A 25,274-nucleotide genomic window follows, 5' to 3' on the forward strand; every position below is an offset into this window, starting at 1 on the left:
CTTTCATCGATTCAAGCAAATTCAGCTGAAGAAATATGTCTTAGTGCACTGCTCGCATTGAAAACAGATGATTTTCTTATTTTCCTTGTAGGCACATGCTTACGAAGTATTTATTACTTAGTAGAAATTCTGTCCCTCGATATGTAATCATTCGAGAAATACGGAAACATTAATTATTAATATTAAACAAAATAGGTAAGGGTAAAGCCTTGTGGAAGCCCGACACTACAATGTAGGGAGAAGAAACTTTCATGAGTAACGAAAGAAAGGTAATCTGTTTGATAAGTGTCTTTGGAACACGTGAATGTTCTCATAAAAAGCTTGACTAAGATAAAAATAAGCAATAAAACTTCCTGAGAAGAAACAGATAGAAAAACAGAACGAAGACAAGTAAATAAATTAGTTAAAGTAGACTGAGATTTTAAAATCGCTCTTTTGGGTGTAGGGATTTGCAATGACCGTGCTTGAGAAACTGTGGCATCCAGCAATTACCTGGATTTGTTAGAAAATTTATCTATCCACAGTTACAAGGACTGCAGCCTGACGAGTTCTTCAAACAAGACGGAGCACCACTACACTGGGGCTTGATTGTGCGTGAATCTCTTAATTAGCATTTCACAAACCAGATATCACACCTCGTGATTTTTTCCTGTGTACCGAAGTCCGGTGACCGACATAAACGATTTTAAGGACAAAATTGCAGCTACTATTGCAACAGTTGACGTACATGGATTGAGAATGCATGTCGTTTGGACACTGTACGTGTGACGAATGGCGCCCATGTTACACGTATGTAATATTCAGAACAAACTTTAAGACTTTCTCTCGCAGGTAACGCTTAAACAGTGAGGCTTAATCTTTTTTATTCACGAGTAAAGTTGTAAAGATAATTTATATACGCTCTGTATATTTTTTACTTTGATTCACACGATATGCCACAAACCCTCTTTGAATCTAAATCTATTGAACAGAATTCCGACAGGCTTCCAGACTAAAACGTTGTGTGAATTTCTAACCTGCCTTCTTTTAAACAACTAACTTTTTTCACTTGTTTCGATTCACTCATAATCGAAAATGATCATAACAAGTTTTAATGCACATGCTTTCTATATCCTGTTAGATAAGTTGTTTTCGAAACATTTTGTATATTTGAGTGTAAACAAAGTTCCTGGACATTACTTGCGTTTATCCTATAATTTATGTTTGGCTAACTAACTAACACATTAACGAAGTCAATCATTTACTCACTAACTCACTCAACCCATGGAACAGAGTTCTTATTGAGAAATTAATACAACTTTAAACGACCTTTTCAAGAATTTTTATTATCACACTAGACAAGAGATACTGAAGGTTCTTCAACATAATTGTAAGATTTTAATGATAAAATAGATATACAACATTAAATCCCTTCAACAAAATAAATATAACGTAAACAATATTTTGTACAATAACATCACTATACATTATACACAATATATTTTTTTGCTATACAGTTGGCATTTAATGCAGATTAAATCACTTGAAAGGCAATTAGCGAAACTGTGAAACCTCAAAACACACATAGGATCATATATCAAGCAAGACTATCGGCATCAAAAATAAATTCGGTAAAATAAAAGCAGCAACTGATAACTGCCCATTGTCTAAGACCAGACTAACATGCAAAAAAGTTAACATATTTCATAATCTAGTCATTAGAAAATGTTACAAATCTGGGGCAGTACCGGCAGAAAAATAAAACAAAATATTTGTGATTTGCAAAATACTTAAATTTAAAAAAAAACAGTTTTAACAAAAATAAAGCATCGCAGAAGAGACTGAAGACCTATTTTATAACATCAGAGTTATCAAATTGAAAGGAGAAAATTAATTCGTGTATTTTAAATTGTGTGTATCTGAAATCAAAGATTTTCAGTTCTGGAATTTTGTCTGCGTAATAATTATATAGCTTCAGTATTTAGCCATGAACTTGTAATGTGAAGAAATGTACATTACTTCACGTGTTTTACAAGTTACATTTCAAATTGTCACCAGTATTAGGCCCATGTTAACAAACACGTCGTTTAGAGTAAAGTGCAATGCTTTGATCAGAAGAACGCCTATGACAATATTTGTTTGACTGTAGACATTAAGCAAGCCTCTCAGTTGGCTATTTCTCTCTCATATGTTATATAGAGTTTTCCACACACCAATGTTTCAAAAGGGAAGTTTATATCATAACATGCGATCACTTTGTGTCAATTCCGAAAGTGTTTTCGGAGCATTTCTGTAATAACCTTCATCCCGAAACCATAAAATGATTCGTACCTTCGCAGGAGCTGCAGAAATGTCCACTGTTATTATTTTGATTTCACTGCTTTTAATGGTTACGTTTAGCGATAAAAATTATGCGTTACATCAACCTCCTAATAAATCTACATTTCAATCATGTATATTATATTAAGTAGAAAATGTATGGCATTTAGTTTTTTAAACATATGGAGGAAAATGGCGCATATCGTTATGATAAAAAATCGTTAGAGTTCAGTGTACATACCAATCAGACAACGTTCAGAATTAATTCACACCCAGTGTTTTTTCTTTCTCCTGAAAATATTTCGTAACGTATTCAACGAATCGCAAGAAAAAGAAGAGATTCTGTATTATTATATCTTTGAAACTGTTATCGTTGACCAATACAATGGCATTATCGTGAGTGTATGCTTGCTCAGTGTTACAAACAAATCTGAATTTAAATATATTTGAAAATTTATCAGAACACTGTTCCCTTCCTTGAATTTATGTATCAATCCCAGATTTATTTTCTGTGTAAAAAGTTCGCTATTTTGTCATGCACCTTATTAAAAGGAAAACCAACTACATTTTTAACTCATCCGTCAGAGAAAAATAAATCACGAAAACTCGTAGATAGGCTACCAAAGGCGATCTTATTTTGTGTCTAGGGGTATGAATTTAGAGATTTCTCTTAGGAAATTTCAGCAGTTTATTTTGTACGCTGATTTTGAGATTTCATTTTCTTTGTGAGTCTCATGTATTTCCGGTATATATATAATAGCATAACATATAAGATTATTTAATCTACTTCTGTTATTCGTGAGTTAAAAGGTAACAATTTTAATTCTGTTTCAGTGCCTTAAAATTATGAACGGAGTAGATTCACTATAAACGACTACATCTCTAAACTTAAGTAGCCTATAGAGAAAATACAGACGTAAAATCTCCGTTATCATCAATGTAAAGAATTTAATGAATATTTCCCAGGTTCGTGGCTTGTTAAGAAGTGTGATTGAAGAAATGAAGTGGATCTTTTGCTTCGTACGTGTTTTGTAATTTGTGGTGGCGCTGCTAGCAGGACCGTGTACGAAAATTAATGAAATGTAACAGAAGTCAAAGAAGCATGAACTGTTTGCTTTTTTGTCACATTTTGTACGGGCCTTTATATTATTAAATTTGTATTGATAGTACAAGTGCGAGCCATATAATTATTTATGTAAATAGAATATACGTGCACAAAATACACTGTCCAAATATCTGTACCATCAATTAAAATAATAACAAATCAAATTTAATAAATGTTATTTTTTAGATCGAAATCACTTTTAAACCTTATATGTATAAAACAAGTGACGACCAAAGGAAAAATATATCACACAAGTTGTTATCAGATATTCGTTTTTTGTTTTATTTTTTTGTTCTACAAACGGCGCACTGGAGACGGGTTTTTCACATTGCCCTCAATGCAAAATTGCTAGTTCCACCTTTCCTTGTGCCTCGCACTTGTAATCTGCATGAAGAGCTACATTTTCAAAGTGTTTTATTCTACCCCGAAGCCTAGGGCTACATGACTACGCGGCGTCACAAACCAGAAAACGACGACCCACATTTTTACCTTCATGAAAACCCTAAATCACTTTTACTTTTTCGAACAGTCTTTCCTGAATTATTGACTGACGGAAATTATTTCAGTATTCATGTTATAATTTAGCAAGTTATTCTTTGAAAGCAAATCACAAAGTAAAAATCAAAATACAAATAAACTTATAACATAATATTATTAATCCGTGGCGTAACAGCTCTCTGAGAGCCAAAGCCGACTAGCTTGACTGCTGGCCTCACGTTCACATGCCTAAGCAGAGGTGAACGATCATCCAACCAGATATAGGGTGACGTGTGGTCAGCGCGACGAACCCCCAGCCATTGCTAGTTTTCATGACCGGATTACGCTACTCATTGTAGCTCCCCAATTTCCTCACGATGCTGGGTTGGCACCGGTCCCATATACGGTCGAAAGCTCATGAGAAAATTTCTTTCACCGAGACTCGAACCAGCGCGCATTCCGTATCACCGGTCCGAAGCATGATGCCTCAGACCGCTCGACTACGGCGCGAGACTATAACAAATTAGGAAAACGAAAATTTAAAACCTTCCGTGTATGGAATTTATAAACATATTATAACAATGACATGAATTTGGTAATGCCATTTTGTTTCATTTCGACTTCGAACGATTTAAAAAATACATAGAATTCAATAAATATAATCGAAATATTTTTCTTCAGACTTAAAGGCATATACCATATTTGACACTTTCATAAATAATTAACAATATTAATTAATTTTTCAAAGATTTATTTTATGTTCAACAGTTCCCAGTTTCATTGAAGTGACGATCGCTGCGTTTCTGTTTGGCATCCGTCAATTTCTCTGCAATATCAGCCTCATTTAAGAGAAAACACAAAACTGATCGACCAGGAGTAACAAAGCCCTTCGAAGCAAACAGACTTCAAACCCCACAATTTCATATGTTGGTCAATTAAAAGGTGCCATTAAATGGTTCCACTGAGTATATTTATCACGAAAAACTTAAAATAAATGTGGGAATTAACAACACAATTTTCACATTCTGGCTATTGCGAAGGTTTTAAACCATCTGGTTATAACCAGAAATAAGGTTTGTCCATTATGTGCACAGTAGGCCAGTAGGCCTACGCCTAAATATGTACATGGATTTCATATATGAGAATCACGTTAAGTACCACTATTTTCTGCAGAGCCTCCTGTAGGTCTGCTGTTTGTATCTTAATTGCTATATTTAACTCCCTGTAACCAGTGGAACGAATGGAAAATTAGTATACATGAATTTATGTGGACAATGATGTTCAGTGCCACTTAATCACTATCTTCGTGTTAACATCGAAAGTTTAAAGCGAGCACAGTGAAATATGAAATGAATGCCCGTAGTAACTCTTAATCTGAAATGCCCAAAGTACTTTTCGATAACACCTGTAATCTTCTTTTCTAACTCCGTCCGCCTTCGAGTGCTTTCTGCTCATATATCAGAAGTAACTAGCCATCTCTCTACTTCGCTTCGTATTTCTTACCGTGTAATTCACCGAGGAGAAATGTACGATCGCATTTTATCTGCGTCATGATGAAGGAAAATTCGATAGACAGTTCACACTTTTTAAATTCTTCCTTGAAGCAGAGTCTTGATTCAAAGTAGTCGCTCAGATGATTAAAATGTTTCCCGCATTTTATGTAACCAGAAGGTTCATAAATGTGGTCTCTTTTCTAAGCCACCTGAATCCAGTTCACACCTCTCCGACTTATTCATAACACACATTATTACCCTCGAAAGGGCCCCTACTTCTTCCACGTGACTTCCTCCCATCTGACTTCGACTAAAATTGTGTGCGCATTTCTTCTCTCTCTCCAATGCTTGCTGCATGCCTCGCCCACCTAATCTCGTTCAATTGATACTCATGTTAATATTTGGTAAAGAATACAAATTATGAAGCTTCTCATTGTTATCATTTTTTCATTCTTTTGGTGTTGCTTCGTCCATCTTACGTCAGAGACTGTCCTAAGTACCCTGTTCTCAAATATTCTAAATCTAATTCCTTCCCTTAAAACCAGAGACCAAGTTTCACACGCATACAAAAGTCGTATAATTATAACTTTTCCTTTTTATACATTACGTTTTTAGACAGCAGACAAACTGCGTGGTAGCTATCATTTCCTGAATTTAATCTGTTTTTCATGGGTTCGTGAATGGCGTTCTTATTTGTTATTGTCGTTCCCAGACATTTGTACTCTGCCATATTTCCGGAGAATTTAAACTTTTTAATTCAACTAAACATAGTCTACATTTCGTCTAAGCCTATACAAAATGATATTCTGGAATTTGAATGGGGAAAACATGCGTAAACGTGAGGATAACATTACAAAGGATCACTGTAATGAAGTGAGGTTCATCTGGTTCAGAATACGGGCGAATGGTAAGTTCTAATAAACACTAATGAACTTTCGGGTTCCAGAAATGGCGGGTAAATGTTTTGGCAAACTGAGCGACTGTCGCTTCTCATGAAAGACTCTGCTCCATGAATTTGGTAAGGTGTATTCGTATTGAGTTGAAATAATACAAAACATGGCAAAGTGTATACTTCCTTAAATTTTCATAGATTTCTGTGCATCCGTCGTTGAAACTTCAATTGCAAACATTACGCTGATACGTACAACATACCCCAAGTTTTCTGTCTTCTGGGTTGTTGCGCTGTGTAGTCTGGTCGATGTTAACCAACGTTTTAGAGGTCATACTGTTTCCGTCATCAGGGCGATTAATATCACATATCATACTACACAGTGCAACAACCTAGAAGACAGAAATCTTCATACTCACCGCTGTGAAAACCTCAAATCTTACACACCCCAAGTTATTTCTGTTTTGTAGTTACAGCGTGTTTGCAGCTTGGCAGCACATTGACCTCGTAATCAAAATGAAGTTTTACGTTGTGCTATAAACGGCATAAACAATGTTCTATTTGCTTATGAATTTAGATAAATTGATTTATTTAAATATTTCTAAAAGTTATAGAAAATATTGCTCCCCGGTGACTACTGACATATCAATATAATAACTATTCAGTTGAAGATTTCTGTCTTCTGGGCTGTTGCGCCGTGTAGTGTGGTAGGTGTTTACCAACGTTTCGGAGGTCACACTGCCTCCGAAACGTTGGTAAACATCTACAAGACTACACGGCGCAACAGCCCAGAAGACAGAAATCTTCATACTCACCGCTGTGAAAACCTCAAATCATACAACTATTCAGTTTTCTGAAATCCAAGGGGCAGGACTTGAGCTGCCTTCTAAGCAATCCCATGTTATGGGCGGCGGGTAACATCTACAGTTGTCTCATGACATCATGCTCGGCGGTTGGAGGAGTCGAGGTCTGGAGTTTGTCGTGTCCGATTACGTCCACAGTGGTCTCGCTACCGGACGCCTCACTGGGACTTTCGCTGCGACGCGATGCTTTGGACCCACCTTCGTGTTTCACGTAATCCACGACTAGTTCCAAACCGATGAGGGCTCTGAGGTCCTTACAACGAGGCTTGTCCTCCCCGTTTTGTCCTCCAGTCGATGAGGACTTTTCGTCGTCCTGCTCACATGTTTCCTGGTGGCTCTTCCTCACGTCTTTGTAGATGCGTGACAGATTTTGTAGCACGTAGTTTGTTGTGCAGGAGGATCCCGAATCGCGCCTGCTACTGCATTCAACACCCGGTGAATGGTGTCCTCTTGGTTGAGGCACGCTGAAGGCCGAGCAGTGTTTACTCTGCTTCACCAGCGAGGACGACGAGGATGAAGGACCGCTGGAGTTACCTACAGACAATGACCTTTGTAGAGGCTTCTCGTCTGGAGCGACTGCTCCACTTTGGTGAATTAACTGCTCACTAGATGGAGGCGTATCTTTTCCCAACTTTCGATCCCAAATATGTCCCGATACACGCAGGTCTATGAAGAAGTGTAAGGGGTCAATTCCATAAGGGGGTTGTGGAGGAAGAGGGTACAGTGGCGGATACCACAGCGGAGGAGGAGGCGGAAGCAACATGTCTGGAGGTAGTGACGTGTCTGGAGATGGAAGGGGGAGAAGTCCGCACGGTGGAAGAAGCAATGGAGGCGGTGGTGGTGGAAGAGTGGGAGGTGACGAAGGGGGAGCGGGAGATTTCTCCTCCTGTGGAGGCGGAAGTGGTGGTGGAGGCTGAGGATGTCCTCTGGACGTAGTAGTTAGTTCCAGAGGCTTGTCTAGTGTCGGTCCTAGCACGGATGGCGGTTTCGTCCTCTCCGTACTGGCTTCTCTCCACGAACGTTTCCTACTGCGCCGTTGCTGAGCCGCTACCACGGAGGATCCGCGCACGGCAGAAGATTGCCCACTACTGCCTTCCGTCTTGGCCTGTACGAAACTACGCAGCATCTCGCTGAAGAAGAAACTGTGCGGAACGAGTGGCATGTTATACAAGTACGGCGGTGTGGCGGCCAGGAGACGTGATACCAGGTCCCCGTTCCGGTAATCCAGCGGCGACTGCAGCCGTGGCTTACTTCCGATGGTGGGCACCGCTTCCTGGGTCGGGGACTGTTGAGGAGATCCCACGTCGCCCGCAGAACTCATCCTGCAACAAGGGATACACCACTGGGTACAATAAAATATGTGTGATTAAGTAACAAAAAGTTGGAAAAATCTTAATAAAAAGGATGTTTATAATTTCTTCTGTTCACGAAACATTATTCGGGTGATTCGCTGAGCGGGTCTTATGGGACGAGCAGAAGAATTTTGGTCAGTAAACACGAGGGAAAAACACCATTTTGAAAATGCAGTTGTAGATTGGAGGATAACAGAAATGTTTCTCCAAGAAATAGGAAACAAAAAATTTTGACTAGACTTGTTTGCTGACAGAATCTTCTGAAGATGGTAATGAATGTTCGGGTTACTTAAAAGGCTAAAAATTTCTCGACTCGCTGAACAACCATTGGCCTGTCGGGTATTACTGTGGTTATCGAGTTAGTTCTAGCGCTAATTTTTGTTAAAGATTTCTAGGTTTGCTGTCTAAGTGCAGGAATACAAGACAGATGTTTCCTGCGCTGAAATTAAATGTTAATTTCATTGAAATTACTGAACAAGGCTCGACTAAGTGCGTATTTTTCAAGAGTGCCAAATAACATGGTTTTCGTTATGCCTCCTTTGAAGCAGAAGTGACAGAAAAAATAAAAAGTGGAGGGAGAATGGTAACAGACACTACATTTGACACCTGTATATTTATTTATTTATTTACAGTTTATTTAACGACGCTATCAGTATGTAGGCTGTATAGTTTTGGATGATAGGTTGCCAGTGAGTAACGAATTGGAAAGGGTTGTGAAAGAAACCAGTCATGGTCTAATTTCAAGTACTATCCCGGCATTTGCCTGGGGAGACTGAGGAAAACCTCAGTCAGGATAGCCGGTTTCCGGGCCAGATTTTATCCCGGGATCTTCCAAGTAAGAAGCAGGAGAGCTAACAACTATTTAAGACGTCCAATAACCCCGGTATAGAAAGAAGTTTTCAGGCACGAAAGTTCCTGATACGTCCTTCGCGAATAGAAGGTAAGAAGTTCGGAATTGAAGGCAGGGAGATGAGAGGAGAAGCAAAGCAATGCAGCTGAGCAAGGTCTCACTACATTTGATCGGAATTTTTGATTTATATATTAAACTTAAGAAGAAAGTATTTTGTGCAATGTTATGTTAGCATGCGGGTGGGGCACTTTAAGGCGATATTTTCAGGTTAACATTGTGAAGGTTGTATGAGAAGCGTGGAGTTCAATACCAAACTTTGGTACCATCTCAGCATTTACTCTAAGGGCGAAGAAAACATTCTAAATCAGGGTGATATAACTTTATTCCTCCCTCGGGCTAAGAATAGTTTTTACATTGGACACAAGGGCTAACATAATCTTCCTGATTTTGTTTTTAAATACTAATAGTCAATTTTCAATGTCTCTTAGGATACTTATTGAGAAAAAATAAATTGTCACCGTATATGCTCAAATATAAATCTTATGGAAATGTGCACAAATTATTATCCGAGAGTTATCTTCCTTTTAAAGCTTTTTCCTGAAACAGTTTGTACCTTGTCACCATTGTAATTGAAAGGGTAGAATTCTGTATTCATAATTAGTATTTTAGTCCTACTACTTTTAGTTTAGAATTCAGATTTTAACTTCAGCTGTGTAGTCTGGTAGAAGCTTACCGACGTTTCAGAGGCGCTTGCTTCCTCAATCATTAGGGGGATACGTTCTGATGATGGAGACAACAATCATGTCTGAAACGTCGGTAAACTTGCACCTGATTTCCATCAGGAATTTGTTGACTACATCCACTTCCTCAAGCACGGTCACTGCAAATTCCTTACCGGGTACCTTATCATCTGGCATAATGCTTGCACCACTTGCAACTTGTAAGCGAAGAGACACAAACCTTATAAAACAATATCCTGCTGGGTGAGTTACAAAACACTGAATAAAAAACGCAGCTGTCAACTGTAAACCAATCAAATAACATTCTGGTTTATTGCCACTATGGAGAAGGTACAATATATTAGCTACTGAATGTTTTGTTGGCTTCTCAATTCCTTCTGTGATGGAGAAAAGGCAATTCATATAATTGGGCGCGTTTCATTAAATGCTTCGTTAAATATTTGCGTTCTAAAAAAAGTGGCAGCACGCAATGATTAATAACGATCAGATATAGTGGATAAATTTCAGAACGAACTTTCAATATCAGCTGTCACCATAATCCTTCCAATCATACCGGCAAGGACAATAAAACAAATAGTCTCTTCAGCACTTTTGGAAAATATACCCAAAATATTAACATTTACTTACAATTAAAATTGAAATATCATTCTTGTATTTTAATTCCGGAAAGACTAAAATTAACTGAGAATAGAATATAATAGATTGCATTGGTTATGAGTGATAGTCGTGACTTAGATAAAAATCTCATTCCTAATTAGAACAAAAGAATGTTGAACGATAAAAATTAAATTTGCATAATGCGATGATTTTTCCAGACTTCAAACCAACTGTTTTAACATAACGACATTTAGAGTACTTCAAATTAGTCACGTGCGCAATGTGTTCAGAATACCTCTTCAAAGAGGGAAATGACAAAGACTCTTTACATACCTACCCCACATTCGATGTAGAGCCAAAGAGAATCTGCATCTAAATCTGACAAACACTGCGGCATTCTTAACTTCTCGAAGGAGATTAAGAAAGACAAGTCTTGCTGTGGTTTTCAAAAGCAGGAGAATAAAGTCATTCCTTAAAAAACATGGGGAGTTTCTTAAAAGACTTTATGCATTATATAGTTCTGAGCTTTTGTTGAGATCGTCAAACTAATAAGCTTTCCAAAAGTCCGGAATAAGTAGCCTTCTAATTACAGCTCCATTCTTACACAGCATGTCGCCACCAGCTAGTTAACCACAGAGCTGCACTCTATAGCATTGGCTGTATGGACAGATTATGTACCACATTTTGACGTACGAAAATCTCCCAGCGCGCAATTAAACAATCAAGCAGATTAGGAGAAATTCAGTGTAATAAGACGAATAGTTTCTCTTTGTCTTCAATACAATGCACCGTTCCAGAATTTGTAGGCATCTTGTTTTAAGTAACAGTCATGTACAACGTTTTCACACGCATATAATTTCCATTGTTCGCGAATTTTATTCTTACCCATATTAGATATGTAAAGTGTCCCACCTGACTAAGCTTATACAAATGATAGTTGCTCAGCTGGTCGTCAAATTTATCGATTATTACAAGGGAAAGTTTTATTGTCGTTGAATCCATTTTATACTTTCATACCCTGTTCTTTAAGATTCCTCTTTATAATATCAACTCATCTACTTCTAGATCTACAAACTGGTGTCGACTTGTCAGATACCCTACAAAAATACTGTGGACAGTGTTATTTATTTGTTCGCGCCATCAATACAAAGTCTGGTGCAGAGTTTGAAATGTGAAGTTCCTTATTATGTGAATATCTGTTGTGTTTTCTCTTTTAGGTCCAAATATTCTCTTTGGCACTTTCTATTTATACACTTCCAATCTTGTACTATCTCTTGGGTGAGAGATTCACACTCATATAAAATATTGTAGTGAATTATTTTTAGTTAACATATTGTAAATTAGGAATGTAGAGAATTAAATGCAAATTTTGAGAGTCAGAAAAGTACAGACGTCAGCATATCATGCAATGGGAAATGGAATGGTGGAACGTTTTCATAGATCCCTCCATGATGGTCTCTCACACTACATAGATGCAACAAGCACGAATTGGGACATAGTAGTACCCTTTTATTTGCTGCACGGCAGAGAAATGAAATTACCCACCCAGGACGATCTGCAAGCTAAATTACCAGAGGAATTACAAAACTCTGAGCACGCGACTAGGTTAGAGAACTTAAAATTTAGTTTAAAAAAGGCATATGAAGTCGTGAAGGAAAATAACCGGAAGTCTCATGAGAAAAATAAAGAAAACTATGACAAAAAGGCTAATGAAAGACACTTTCAAATTGGTGATGTGGTGTATTTGTTTTGCCCAGCTAAGAAACCTGGAAAATGTCAGAAATTCAAGAGAGTTTGGCAAGGCCCGTACAAAATTATAGCAAAACTATCCAGCCTTAATTATAGAATAATCGACAAAAAGGGGAAGCAAAGTGTTGTGCATGTGAATCGACTCAAGAAGTCGCATGACCAAAGGTTATGGGAACCCGCGAGCCAAACCCGTCCAAAGGAAAAACAAATTCGGTTAAGGGAAATAGACTACGAAGATGAAGAAAAATTCATTCAGTCACGTCCCATGTTGAGTGAGGAGGCTCGCGAACCTCTAACGCCACACGAACCCCAGGGTACAGACGATTCACGTCAGCCAGTTACTCTCGGGCCAGCACAGCCTCAGTGCACGGAGACCCCAGTCGCACGCAGAGCACCAATGTCGGAAAATTTTGACTCAACTAGGCGGGATCCAAACTATGAACCTTCTAGTTCGCCTCGTTCGAGATGCGAATTAGAGACGACACCTCAAGGACCCCCACTTACGAGAAACCGCGCTAGACTGCAACAACTAGGTGAACGAACATTAGTCCAGAGACAGGACACTGGCCACTAACAAAGTAAACACAAACACGTGGGATTGACAGCTGATGGAAGACGTTATGAGGCAACAGTAGTTAGAACGATTTTTTTTGTTTATATGTTACAGGAATGGTGATGATAATAAGAGGGCGCACTATCACAGTTACTGACCTAAAGCACAACACGCTCTTCATCAAACAGAAAGACGTGATTTTGACCAATGACGAGTGGAAGATAGTGGTAAACATTGATTTGGCAATCTACGAGGAGCTATTAACCAAGTTGAAAGATGACTTGCACCAAACACATATAACCAGTACCAATTTTGCACCTATTCAGGAACTAAAACAAATAGAAAAGTTGCTAAATGAATTGGAAAATGAAATAAATTCGTTTAGAGGAATTTTGCCCCGTTTGGATAAGAGACGAGCATTGCTTAATGTTGCAGGTTCATTTTTTAAAATATTATTTGGCACCGCAACGACAGCTGACTTAGAGAGTTTGCATAATACAGTACAAGAATTACATGAAAGAGAAGAAAATATGGCACACTCAGTAAACAATCAGCTGACTTATCTGAAAACTTTAGATGCTTCAATACAATTTAACACTAAAGCCGTAGAAATATTGTCGGGAAAAATGAAAGCAGCCATGTTAGACACGCAGAAGTGGAAGGATAAGATTGATGATACTATCCATTGGCTAAATTCCACTTTTCATAAACAAACCAGTGTGTATACGTATATACGCCAGCTGGAATTTGAAATTTTACAATTACAAATGCAAATTCGTGAAATTTTGGATGGAGTGGAAAGTTCCTTTGATGGAAAATTATCTTTAAATCTGATCCCACCTGAGGTATTAATGAGAATTTTGAAAAATGTAACATTTTTTCTTCCAGACGGATACAGCTTGTTTGCAGGGTCACATAAGAATAATATGTACCTTTATTACGAATATTCAAAAGTAGCAGTTATGGCTAGTCACACTAACTTGAGGCTAATTATTTCTGTTCCTTTAAAGACTTTTGATAGGGACTACACATTGTACAGGCTAATCACTTTACCATTTAAAATCGCGGAATTAAATAAATATGTACAAATGATCGCTGAATACCCATACTTAATTTTGGACAATTCTAAACAGCGCTTCCTACGCTGGACGGAAGCCGATCTTGTACAGTGTAGCGGGAATAATTTCGCTATATGCCCCGCAAATTCAGGAGTACTCAGTACCACGATTTTAACTTGTGAATCCAGCATGTTCCTTCAGAAAGACGAAGTCAGAGTTCTATGTCGACGTCGAGAAATGCCTTCACACTTCTCCCCCTCCTCTCCTAATCAGAAATCAGCGAGATTGGATATATAGCCTAGGTGATCAAGAACAACAAGTGAACTTCAAATGTTGGGAAAACAACACGTGGGAAACAAGCAGCCTAATATTACGAGGAAATGGAGTGTTGCACAATTCCTCTGTTTGCCATATAGTTGGACGCGAGTTTCAACTGTATCCTGCACTGCAAGGCCACACCAGCATGGCAGTTCCTCACCACACCAAAATGGTACTGCAACACATCGATCCACTGACCTCAGAGGAAGTCCAGACACTGCAGCACAGCACCAACACAGATGTCACGCAGTTAGATCATCTAGCATCCGAGGCTGAAAATCGCCTTCATCGGAACATCAACATGATGATTCAATCACATGAAGATCGAGTACGAGAACAGAACATACGTCACATAGCTTGGTACATAGCAATCCCTTCAATTTTCACTATCCTTTTCACCGTAATAATTTGTTACGGAAAACCAAAATTATACACATGGTTATCACGCAGGATGAACCGTCCTAAATGTAAAAATCCTATCCAAACAAACGTCCCTCATCCAAATCCCGAGAATCCTTCAGCAAATGTAACTTCAACTTCAAAAAGTACCGAAGATATTCAGATTGAAACAAGAGGTAAAACTTTTGTTACCTACGGATCTCAGAGTCTTGCGTAAGATGTCCGAACAAAGCAACGGTAAACAACCAGATTTGTCAAAAACGGGAAGCTCCGAAGATGAAAATCAAACATCTTCCAGGAGTGGACACTTCAACACACTGCACTACAAATGAACCAGTACCTACATAGACACGGCCGATATGAACTGCTAAGTATAAGAAGATAAAACTTAGAAGCCAGCTACAGAAACAGGAGGACAGCACAGATACCAGTTCGCAGAAGAACTGGGTGTATAAGAAATATATGCACCTAATGGACTGTATTAGAAAGAATTACCTGTATGTAAATTCAGAAAATATGGTAGGAACACAAAACTTTTGTAAAGAAGGAAAGAGCATCATAACAATGAACTGTAGAATTAAGATTTATTTTGTTGTAAATAACGGAAAAAATGGACTAAAATTGTAGAGAATTTAATTATGTCAAGGAAAGTGAGGACACTTTCCATTTTAAAAATGGGGAAATTGTAGTGAATTATTTTTAGTTAACATATTGTAAATTAGGAATGTAGAGAATTGAATGTAGTTAGAAGTAAGTATAGTAGACCTTTGCATGTAGGAATGTGTCGATTCATTTCCTGTCTAGAGTAAAGTATCAAGGCTAGTTCACCTTATTCTCAGGGGATGAGAAAAACATTAGACGGAAATGCAGACGTAGCCATTAGGAGTCAGCAGAAATGTGGGAAAAGGCTAACGGAAAGGTTGTGAAAGGAAGTTGAAGAGAGATCTAGAGCAGATGGGCCGAAACTTCGAAGATAGCAGGAGGTTACGAGAGTCAGATGGGCAACGTGCAGCTGATCGGGCTACTTCTAACAGGTAAGCGCTGAGGAGATGAATTCAAGTTTAGTACGGGTGGATTAATAAATATTCAAAATTACGGAATTAGAGTGTACTAAGGATAAAGTGAATTAGCCTAAATTAAATTACATGTGAAATTTATGTAGAACTTAGTGTTAGAAATAAATGTGATAGTATTATGAAACAAGTTGTAGCCTCATGGACGTATTATCTATCATATTAACTGAGCATGTCTAAGCTGACACCAGCATCCTTGGGAACTTGCCTTGCTCCATGCCAAGCCACACTACCACATTAGTAGACTAAATCCGAACGAATCTATACAAAGTAGAACGTTACAATATCAAGTAGAATTATAATTTTTCACGTTTCAATATTTATGTTTCTATAATTAGATAAAACATAAGCTACATTTAAAGAAGCACGAGAAAAAGTAATTTGTCTCTTTCCTTTTTATCTTTACATAATGGGCAGCTTAATAATTTTTACCTATCAAAATTTATTACGGTGAAGCGTGTAAAAAGAATGAGACAAGTAAGAAATGTGTATAGAATTTTAGTCTAAAAATTTACTTCTTTAATGACCATTTCGTAAATGAGAGAATAATAATATTAAAAAAAATATATTGGGGTGTGAATTTGATTAATATGGCTCAGGACAAACGTCAAATATTATTTGTTCAATGTTAATTCTGATCCATAGAGTTGAGTTAATTCCTGATTACCTTCAGTAACAACAATCAAATGTATTACAAAAATCCGTGTGCATTTTGAAGAGCTGTGTCAAATATTAGTACCAAGAAGAAATCGTAAGGAAAGTCCGTGTACTTTGAAACAGAAGCATATTTCCTGTGAACCGCAAAAGTGGTTGTGAGAACAAAGGAATTCTACCTTTTAGAAATGTAAACAAAAAGAGTCCTGTTGTAATACGAAATACACAATTTTAAGATACATAAATAAATGTTATGTTTATGACATACGCAATATAGCAAGTCTCTACAAACCAAACGATAGCAAATTTAACGGTTGGTGGCCGAAGACCGCCCCTGCCATCTTGTGTAAACAGGAGTTGTTCACCTCCATAACCTGTAGCTACCGGCCACTTGGCGGGATTAGTCCTCCAATGTTTGCCTTCCTGCAAGACAAGTGGACGCAATTTTGTCTAATCCCTTAACAAAACCAGGTACAGGTCTTGCTGAGCCGCCAGAATAATTAGTACACGGTACTAAGCAGAAGTGCAGCTGTGGTCAGTGGCAGAAGAACGAGGAGTGGTAGAGTGCTCTACTACTACTACTACTACTATTACTACTACTGACACAGCTCGCCTACTATTATCAAAAATGTAAAAATTGCCTTTTGGAGACTACGCGTGCTGGATATAACATGGGCAGAGAGACAAGAAATGCATACAGAACATTTGTGAAGAAACCTCTTGAAAAACCGTTCAGAAGACTCAGAAGATGTAGATAATATTAATATGGATGCTGGGTAAAGAGATTTGGAAGATTATAGAGGGATGTAATGGGTTCATAATTGTGTCTAACGGCTGACTGTGATGCTGAATCGTCCTGATTATGATGGCATCAAGGACCTCTGAAACGTCAGTAACATTCTACCAGACTACACGGAGCTACAACAACCGAGAAGACAGCCATCTTCGGAATAAAAATTGGAAGAACAATTTATTTAATTTTACAGACGTAAATAAGGAAGAGGTATCCAGATGCCACCGCTTGAATAATATCAACGATAAATTCTTGTTGTAGTTGTTGCTATGGTAACGACTGAACAACGCAGATATTCCATTGCTGTATAGCTGAGGCTTCCTATTTTAGCCTTCTAAAGTGACTCACACGAGTAAGAACTGAAAGTGGAATATAAGAAGAAGAAGCAGAAGAATTGTGAAGCAGTCAGTCATCTGTTACGCTGCTCATTACAATATGCGACACAATTACGCAACAATTATTCTCGCAAGTTTACTTTCTTGAGTACTTAGTTTTGAAATCATTCACGTTTAAAATGTGTGACGAATTTCCTCATCCGGAACACCACCCTCCCCTCATTTGTGTCGTTACTCCCTTATAACCTTATCCTTGAGGATCCTCGTTCTTGTCTTTCAAAATCTCGTTCTGCTTCCTTGTACGTACCTTTCCTACAAGTATTTCCATGCCACACTACAAACTCGCTGCAGTCGGCTTGTGTTTAATTCATACAAAGTTTACCGAAGCGTTTTCCAGTTGTTATTTTCCCTGGCTTTTCAAGTATTTTCTCAGAACTGTTTTTGTATTTGTGAGGCGTTTTATATTATAAAGCATTAAATAATTTAATTTTGGTTATATAATTTAATTTTCTCTGAAAATAAGATGGGATTCTGCTTTAAACGAACTTTTAAATACGTGGGCGTTCTTTGCAAAAATGAAACTCATACCGGCGGAGCGGCCGTCCCCCCCGTTCGTCTGTTTTTACATTCATTTTGAAGAAGAAAAACATTCGCAGAGTCTAAAATTTTGCAGATAGTATATCTTATCGCTGAAAGTGATTTTCTAAGTACGAATACAAAACCTTTTGGTTCCATAAAAGGAGAAAAAATCTTCTTTATTTGAGCTAATATTACACCCCACCCCACCCCAAAAAAAAACATTTTATCGCTTCTCCACGAAGTTGGACCTGTTGTTAAGGCTAGGCAAACGACACGTTTTATGAAGTACGTAAATGCACACAAAACTGAAAAAAGATGGAGCGAAGAGACCAGTTGGGATCCTAGATTTAGTTTTTGATGATCATATTAAAATGGGTGAGGAATTTCTTGGCTGACTGATTGGCTACAGCTTCTCAAGAAAAACTCTGTTACACGCAGTCTGCATAAAATAAACATGGTTAGAAGAAACAATGGAACGTTGCATAAACAATATTGCAATACTTCTAGGCCCTACGTCCTATGTCTGTAACACTGTTGTAGGTAAAGGCCGAATAGCCTTTGTTGTATCAGACCCCTTTTCATAAAATTCCTGGCTCCAACACTGATGAAACGTGAACTACAGTTGTTAGATGACATCAGAAAAACCTCTTAAACACTCATCACGGTAGCAGCTTGTCAAAATGATCGCCGCCATTATTAATTAAACGCTCCAGTCAACTCGTATTAAGATTTCTTCTTCCCCACCGCTGTGATGAAATCACGACAAAGTTCCTGGCATTGTCTGCGTAATGACGAAATGCCGCAAGTTGTTGGAGACAATTCTGCGCCGAAAAGAAATGTCGCTTGTGATTCCTTTGACTTCTTCGAGAATTCCTAATGTTTCTCAAAGACGTGTATTCCAAACGGCCCTTGAAACTGTATTGTAAAAGGGCCTTTTTGTATCCTTAGCATTGGCATAAGTTTGCGTTGTGGCATACAAAATAGTGTACAGGAACACAATCGTATAAAAGTAAAAACATGTAAGAAAATACAGTAAGAGTTTTATATAGGAATTCTGGTGTGTTGAGGAAAACCATGAATAACGCAAAAATAAAAGAGTTATATTACCTAATCATCTTTCAAATGAATATGCGGCAAGTGCAGGGACGTACTTAACACACAAATAGTTTCATGAATTAATAGAGTTATGGAACCCCATTTTGTTTTCGGTTCTTTATGATCTTTCTGTTTCATTAAATCTGAGAACTTCACTTCCCGCAGGATCCATACTTTCGCCTTCTCCTGCATTTTTACCATCTTTTCCAGATGTAACTTTAAATTCTCGCGTCGTGTTTATATTTATAATTTTCAATGAACGAGAATGTGTTCATGCAACACGTTTTTATGTGTTCTAGGCCTGTAAAAAATATAACCAGATATACATATTAAAAATTAAGCCGATTTATTTTGTATGTAAGCTTCAAAAGGCGTCGTGAAACAAAAATTATAATAACAATTATTATTATTCGTCTTGTCTCTCGTAACATGCGGACGTTTTTACGCTGTGCTTCGTCTGTTCTGTGTTGTGTGGTGCTGACTGTGCGATATCTGAGTTAATTTTGTTTATGGCCGCCAGAAAATACATTTGCTCGGTATGTGCCAAAGCCTTTTATAAAAACAAAAAGTTTATTAAGCGTCGTGAGCCTTGTGCCTGCTGTCTCCGTCTGAATTACTTGTAATGCAATGAATACGCGTGCTACATGGCCTCAGGAATCTCCACGTTCACGTGCAGACCCGTATCTTCTACTTCGGATTTACCAAAGAAAATTATTTCTCCCAAGTGGTCATTAGTTTTCTATCGTGTTCTCGACTGTGACAAATCCAAGGCGCTCAGCGTCAAATTCAGAAAGAGTCCGTCTGAATGCAGTCTGCACAATTGACGTTATAAAATCACTCGTGGATACAGTTACAAAACTTAGCGAGAATGCCAAAATGTGATAATCTCTCGCTAATTCCTTAACTAAGAAACTTACGAGACTCAGTTAATGTTCGTTTGTCCTAACTTGGTCAGCAACTTCGTCCTCTTGAGCCGGTCAGCAGAAAGAGAACGAAATAGCTAACCATGTTATAGCGTCTTCTCAGCTCAAATCTACAAAGAGATACGCTAAAGCTGTTGGCTCTGAACTCGGCACATTACTGTTACTGCTTATGATGACTTCAATGGACGCCCCTATCAAGCTATTTTTTTTGTGTTCGTAGTTTTATTTCTCTCCCTGTTGTGATCAAAAAGGTTAAGACTACATCTAATTGCGTCACGTTTCAGTCTTGCGGTAACTACACTTGACAATGAAAAATCCTCTGCAGCTGCAATTACGTCATTAGCATGCACCAGATTCAAGACGAAGTGTAACTGTCGTGCCTTATTTCTTGAGTCTATTAATAAAGAGGACTTTCACTCAATTAGTAATACTGTGATGTGGGTCAATGGCTGGTTTTGGTTGCACCTTTCTTCAGGAAGTTAGACCCAGATCAAATTTATTCCTCTGAAGAGCGTGTATTGATGCCCTCGAAAACGACCCTAGTAACTGACATAAGCAATGACAATGGCGCAAACTGCAGTGGCGAATCGGCTTCTACAGACGTGGTCTTTACTCAAATCAGCGGCTAGTTAACATGTAACATAGTTTTTGGATGGCAAGACATTTGTTATCAAGATGTTAAGGTCATAAGATAAAGTATCTTGATTTATATGAGTGTCTGTTCAATGGATTGTAAAATCGCGTGTTTAACGGAGACACGTTTTACACAAAATAATTTTCCCTCTAATTGCAATTCGTGTTCGTATATGTATGAGACAATGTAACCCGAGGCGGTTGAGCGCTAATCTCTAAATTTGTTTTTCGCGTAAATTCTATTTAGAATTTACTGATGAATCCCTTTGGATAAAAATTAAAGTTTTGTTGGTTATAACCTACTCATTAGTAACCACAATTTGCCATCCAACTCTAAATACGATTTATTACGAAGTTACCTTAATTGTAATTCAATTCTAAAGGGTTTTGACGACCTTTTTTTACCTTAACTGTTTTTAGAACGTTTTGGATACTCTAGATTTTCAAGTGGTCTTGTTTCGTGATTTTCGTACGCCTCGGGTGCCATTTTTTCTAGGCCGGCCCTGCCTCTTACGGCTATCACAGAAGAGGCCCTCCATGGTTTCACATGGAGTACACCGGGCATTTAAACATTACTTGGCGGTTTCCGGTACGTCATGCGATCAACTGCGAGCTGCGATTCTACGTCTCTTGGGACGAAACTAATTAATAGTCATATCGAGCTGCAGTTTCAATTGACCTACGGCGAAGGCTCTTAACTTTTTGTTTGTATAGCGGTAACCTTGGATAAGCGTGCTACCTACCGGCCAAATAAAGAAAATAAAGCTTCTACTTGAGATATGGCTTTCAAGACTTCACGCGCTTACAGACTAAAAATAAAAGCTCTCTAATATGCATTTTTAGATGACTATGTTATTAGTGAATTAGTTTAAGTGAAGAGTTTTGAGGATGATAACTACACGCAATTTGTGCTTCCAAGAACCCACGAAATTTACTAGAGTGATGACGGAGATATTTTGACACTTGGTGACCAATAGATGGCAATGGGAGTGGTGTCAGAAATTCTTTCGTAGCAGGACAGAGGACTATTTAATGCCCCAAAGAAACATTTTATGGTATTTGTGGGCCACAGTTCAATACCAGTGACTTGAACGTTGTTGAAGTGTTTGAAGAGTTTTTTGATACAGTTCTGATGCAACATACGAGGTGCGATCGGAAAGTTTCAAGACTGTGTCAATAGAGGGCGAACCGGATGTAGCACGAGCTTCTGCCGCTAGGGGGTACGGCCTACATTCATAGTGAATCAGTGTGCCAGCCGGCATCATCGAATTAGCATTTGTTTCTTAGTTACGGGCGTTTTGGTAGTGCATTACACCGACCCTCCTGCGATTTCGGAATGGCGTGTGCATCACATTTTGCCAAAGACTCGCCAAAACGGCTACGGAAACCTATGAAATGCTAAAGCAACCATTTGGGGAGTCCGCAATGGGTCGTGCACAAACTTTTGTGTGGCATTCACGTTTTAAAAATGGCCGAACCTCTGTCGATGATGACGAGCGTTCTGGACGACCATCTTCGAGCACAACGCCCGAAAATGTTACGAAGATTCGGCAGGCCATTCACGAAGATCGACGTCGTACCATCAACGACTTGTGCGACATTGTTGGGATCGGCTATGGGACCTGTCAGCTGATTCTAAAGGAAGAACTCCACATGCGACGCATCATGACAACGCGCCAGCGCACACCGCCCTCAAAGTTCGGCAGTTTTTGGCCTCAAACACCATGGCCGTCATCCCGCACCCTCCTTATTCGCCGTGTGACTTCTTCCTCTTCCCAAAGATGAAAATTCAACTAAAGGGAAGGAGATTTGAGACGATAGAAGAGATTCAGGCAGAATCGCAGATGGTGCTTGACAGGCTGACAAAGAAAGATTTCCAGGGATGCTTTCAGGCTTGGCAGTGGCGCTGGCATCGTTATGTTCACTCCCAGGGGAACTACTTCGAGGGTGATGGATGAATTTAATATCTGAGATAAGTGTACGGGTTTTTATAGGCGCAGTCTGGAAACTTTCCGATCGCACCTCGTATAGCAGAAAGCTACTGAAAACTGACAAGGTTTTCAATAAAATCCTACGAGATGTGTGAAACCAACACGGAACATGTCTGGTCCTTCATAATTTGAACGGAACAAGGCACGGAACTGAGCAACGAGTTTGTGAAATTTGAAACAAATAAAACTGCAGCAACAGTGTCCAAACATTTGAAGCCTCTGTCAGGTCCACTTACACAGGATAAATAATTGTTATAATTCTTCAGAACTGCTATACCTATTAGAAAGAAAGAAGGGTTCAAAGTGGTATGTAAAATATTCAAAATGCTACTCAATGTTACCATTCAAAATTCAATGGTAATATATCGGTCTCTGTCAGCAAATAATAAAACTTGTCTATTCAGGATACACTTTGTCAAAAGATTCATTGAAGAACACGAGCCTGGAGTACCTTGTCCTTGAAGCGGGTGATCGTCTATTGAACCGACTTCTGGAAGACTGAATGCTACCTTCTGGAGATGATTCCCGTCACCGCAAGGCAGTAGAAATCTCAGCAACTGAGCGTAGTTTGTTGACAAGGCAAGAAGAAGGAATCGATTTACAAGTGCCCTCACTGTGAAGTTGGTCTGTGTTTGGATGGTTGCTTCAAGACCTACCTCACAAATCTCCAATTCAAATCTTATTCCTGGTGCCCCATATGTATACAACACACTATTGGTAAGGTAAGGTTATAAAGTAGTCTTACGTGGAATTGTAATGAACAAATCTTACATCTGTACGATTTGAGGTTTTCACAGCGGTGAGTATTAATCTTAAAACTTTGCATACCTTGTAGTGTATTAGAATATAAATGAAGCAAATAAACAAACTATTAAACACTATAAAAGACACTAGTGCCATACGCGTTCCAACCTCAAGATGTCATCATCAGTGGCAATAGGAAAATTAATTAATTTAATCAAAATGGTTTAAAATTGGTCTAAATATGGTTTAGAAAACAAATAATGAAGTGGAATATTTTACAAAAGCATATCAAGCACTAGATGTTGGTTTCACAGAAGTTGAAATCTGCACTTGGCTATTGATCCGATGGACCGGTGGTATGTATTAAGATTACTGTCATTTCGGAAACAAAGATCAGTAGTCAGCTGTGAACCGTGCGTTAGATATAGAATTGTTTCTTTAAATAAAAACTCTGTTACAGCAACGCAACGTATATTCAGACGACATTTTAACATTGGGAGGCTCGAAAAGGTTCCTGAAATCAACACTATGAAGAACTGGGTAGAATTTAGAACCACAGCTTCTGCAACAAGCAAACATTTTCTCTGACAAAACAGGAAAATAATAGGTCACATGTATGAACGAAGTCATTGAACAAATTTAACAATAAAGCGCTATAATTTGCTTGAAATAAATATTTCAACTTTACTCTCTCAAGGTTTTATAATTTAGGAGGAGGAACATTCACACGAGCAGAACTATAGCTGTTCTATTTCTCTGTTAAGGTTTTTTCTCATTCCTCAAAACTTTCTTCAGACTTCTCGAAGATGGCTGTCTCCTGGTTTGTGGGGCCGTGCAGTCTGGTAGAAGTTTACCGACGTTTCAGAGGTCCTTGCTGTCTCTATCATGAGTAACTCATTGTCCTGATGATAACGGCAGCAAGGACCTCTGTAACATCGGTACATTTCTACCTGACTACACGGCGCAGCAACCCAGAAGACTTCTTCTTCTTCTTTAGCACTACGGCCCTTTCAGTGTAGCCTTGGCTTCTCTTGCGATCGATGCCCAGTCTTCCCTATTCTGTGCTTTCCTTCTCCAGCCTCTTACGCCCATCTGTTTAAGATGAGACTCCACGTCTTCGATCCACCGGAGTTTCGGTCTTCCTTTCTTTAATTTGCCAGGAGGTTTACTACTGATGATCATCTTACATCCTCTATCATCACTCATTCGGAGTATATGTCCAAGCCATTTTATCCTTCTTGCCTTTATTACAGCTACAATATCTGAGCTTTTGAACAGCTCAACCCAGAAGACAGCCATCTTCAAACTCACCGCCGTTAAAACCTCAAATCCTAACTAAAAGCTTCTCACCCGTTAATGCTTTTTTCAAAATCTTACACAAATACGACAATAACGCCGGTTTTAATGAGTACCGCCGGAAAAGGGTCTTTTTATAATTTTCTGTTCTTCAAATCATCTCTCGGTCCGGTTCCTGTTTCCTGGCAACGAGAGACGAGGCTTTCCGTCCTTGTAGTATCATACAATTTGACTGACATCACAATGGAGGCGCTGTGTGATAATTGGTTGCCCAAACAACTGACTGACGCAGATCTGAGCTTTTCTCCTCCATGAATATTCCTGAGCTACGCGTTCAGCCACGTCGTGCCTGCTTTTCGGCCCAGTTCACACATGAATCCCTATTATTATGTCTGCACTCGCGTTACACGAGAAGGG

The 25,274-nt window shown here is 38.6% G+C and overlaps 1 protein-coding gene and 1 long non-coding RNA gene across 7 annotated transcripts in view; one reads left to right on the plus strand and one right to left on the minus strand.

Moving 5' to 3' along the window:
- Positions 1 to 1,305: 1,305 nt before the first annotated feature.
- The window catches only part of LOC110840774 (uncharacterized), an 81,716-nt gene continuing 57,747 nt past the window's right edge, over positions 1,306 to 25,274 (minus strand). For 3 of the 6 annotated variants that reach the window (XM_022086020.2, XM_022086019.2, XM_022086021.2), the window contains exon 3: positions 1,306 to 8,447. In XM_022086020.2, coding sequence (XP_021941712.1) covers positions 7,184 to 8,446 — 1,263 coding nt within the window. In that variant the 5' untranslated portion in view covers position 8,447 and the 3' untranslated portion in view covers positions 1,306 to 7,183. Of the gene's footprint in view, positions 8,448 to 14,540; positions 14,630 to 14,933; positions 15,049 to 25,274 lie in introns of those variants that run through there. The other 3 variants (XM_022086026.2, XM_022086027.2, XM_022086028.2) reach the window with 3 other exon arrangements.
- On the plus strand, positions 8,390 to 24,447 carry LOC147873996 (uncharacterized). The gene is made up of 3 exons (XR_015534966.1): positions 8,390 to 8,471; positions 13,081 to 15,775; positions 23,222 to 24,447. It is a non-coding gene; the product is annotated as an uncharacterized LOC147873996 (long non-coding RNA).

Source organism: Zootermopsis nevadensis, unplaced genomic scaffold (genome assembly GCF_977971745.1).
Source record: "Zootermopsis nevadensis isolate Lab colony 2312 unplaced genomic scaffold, Znev_1.0 Znev_ptg000012l, whole genome shotgun sequence".
NCBI lineage: Eukaryota > Metazoa > Arthropoda > Insecta > Blattodea > Termopsidae > Zootermopsis > Zootermopsis nevadensis.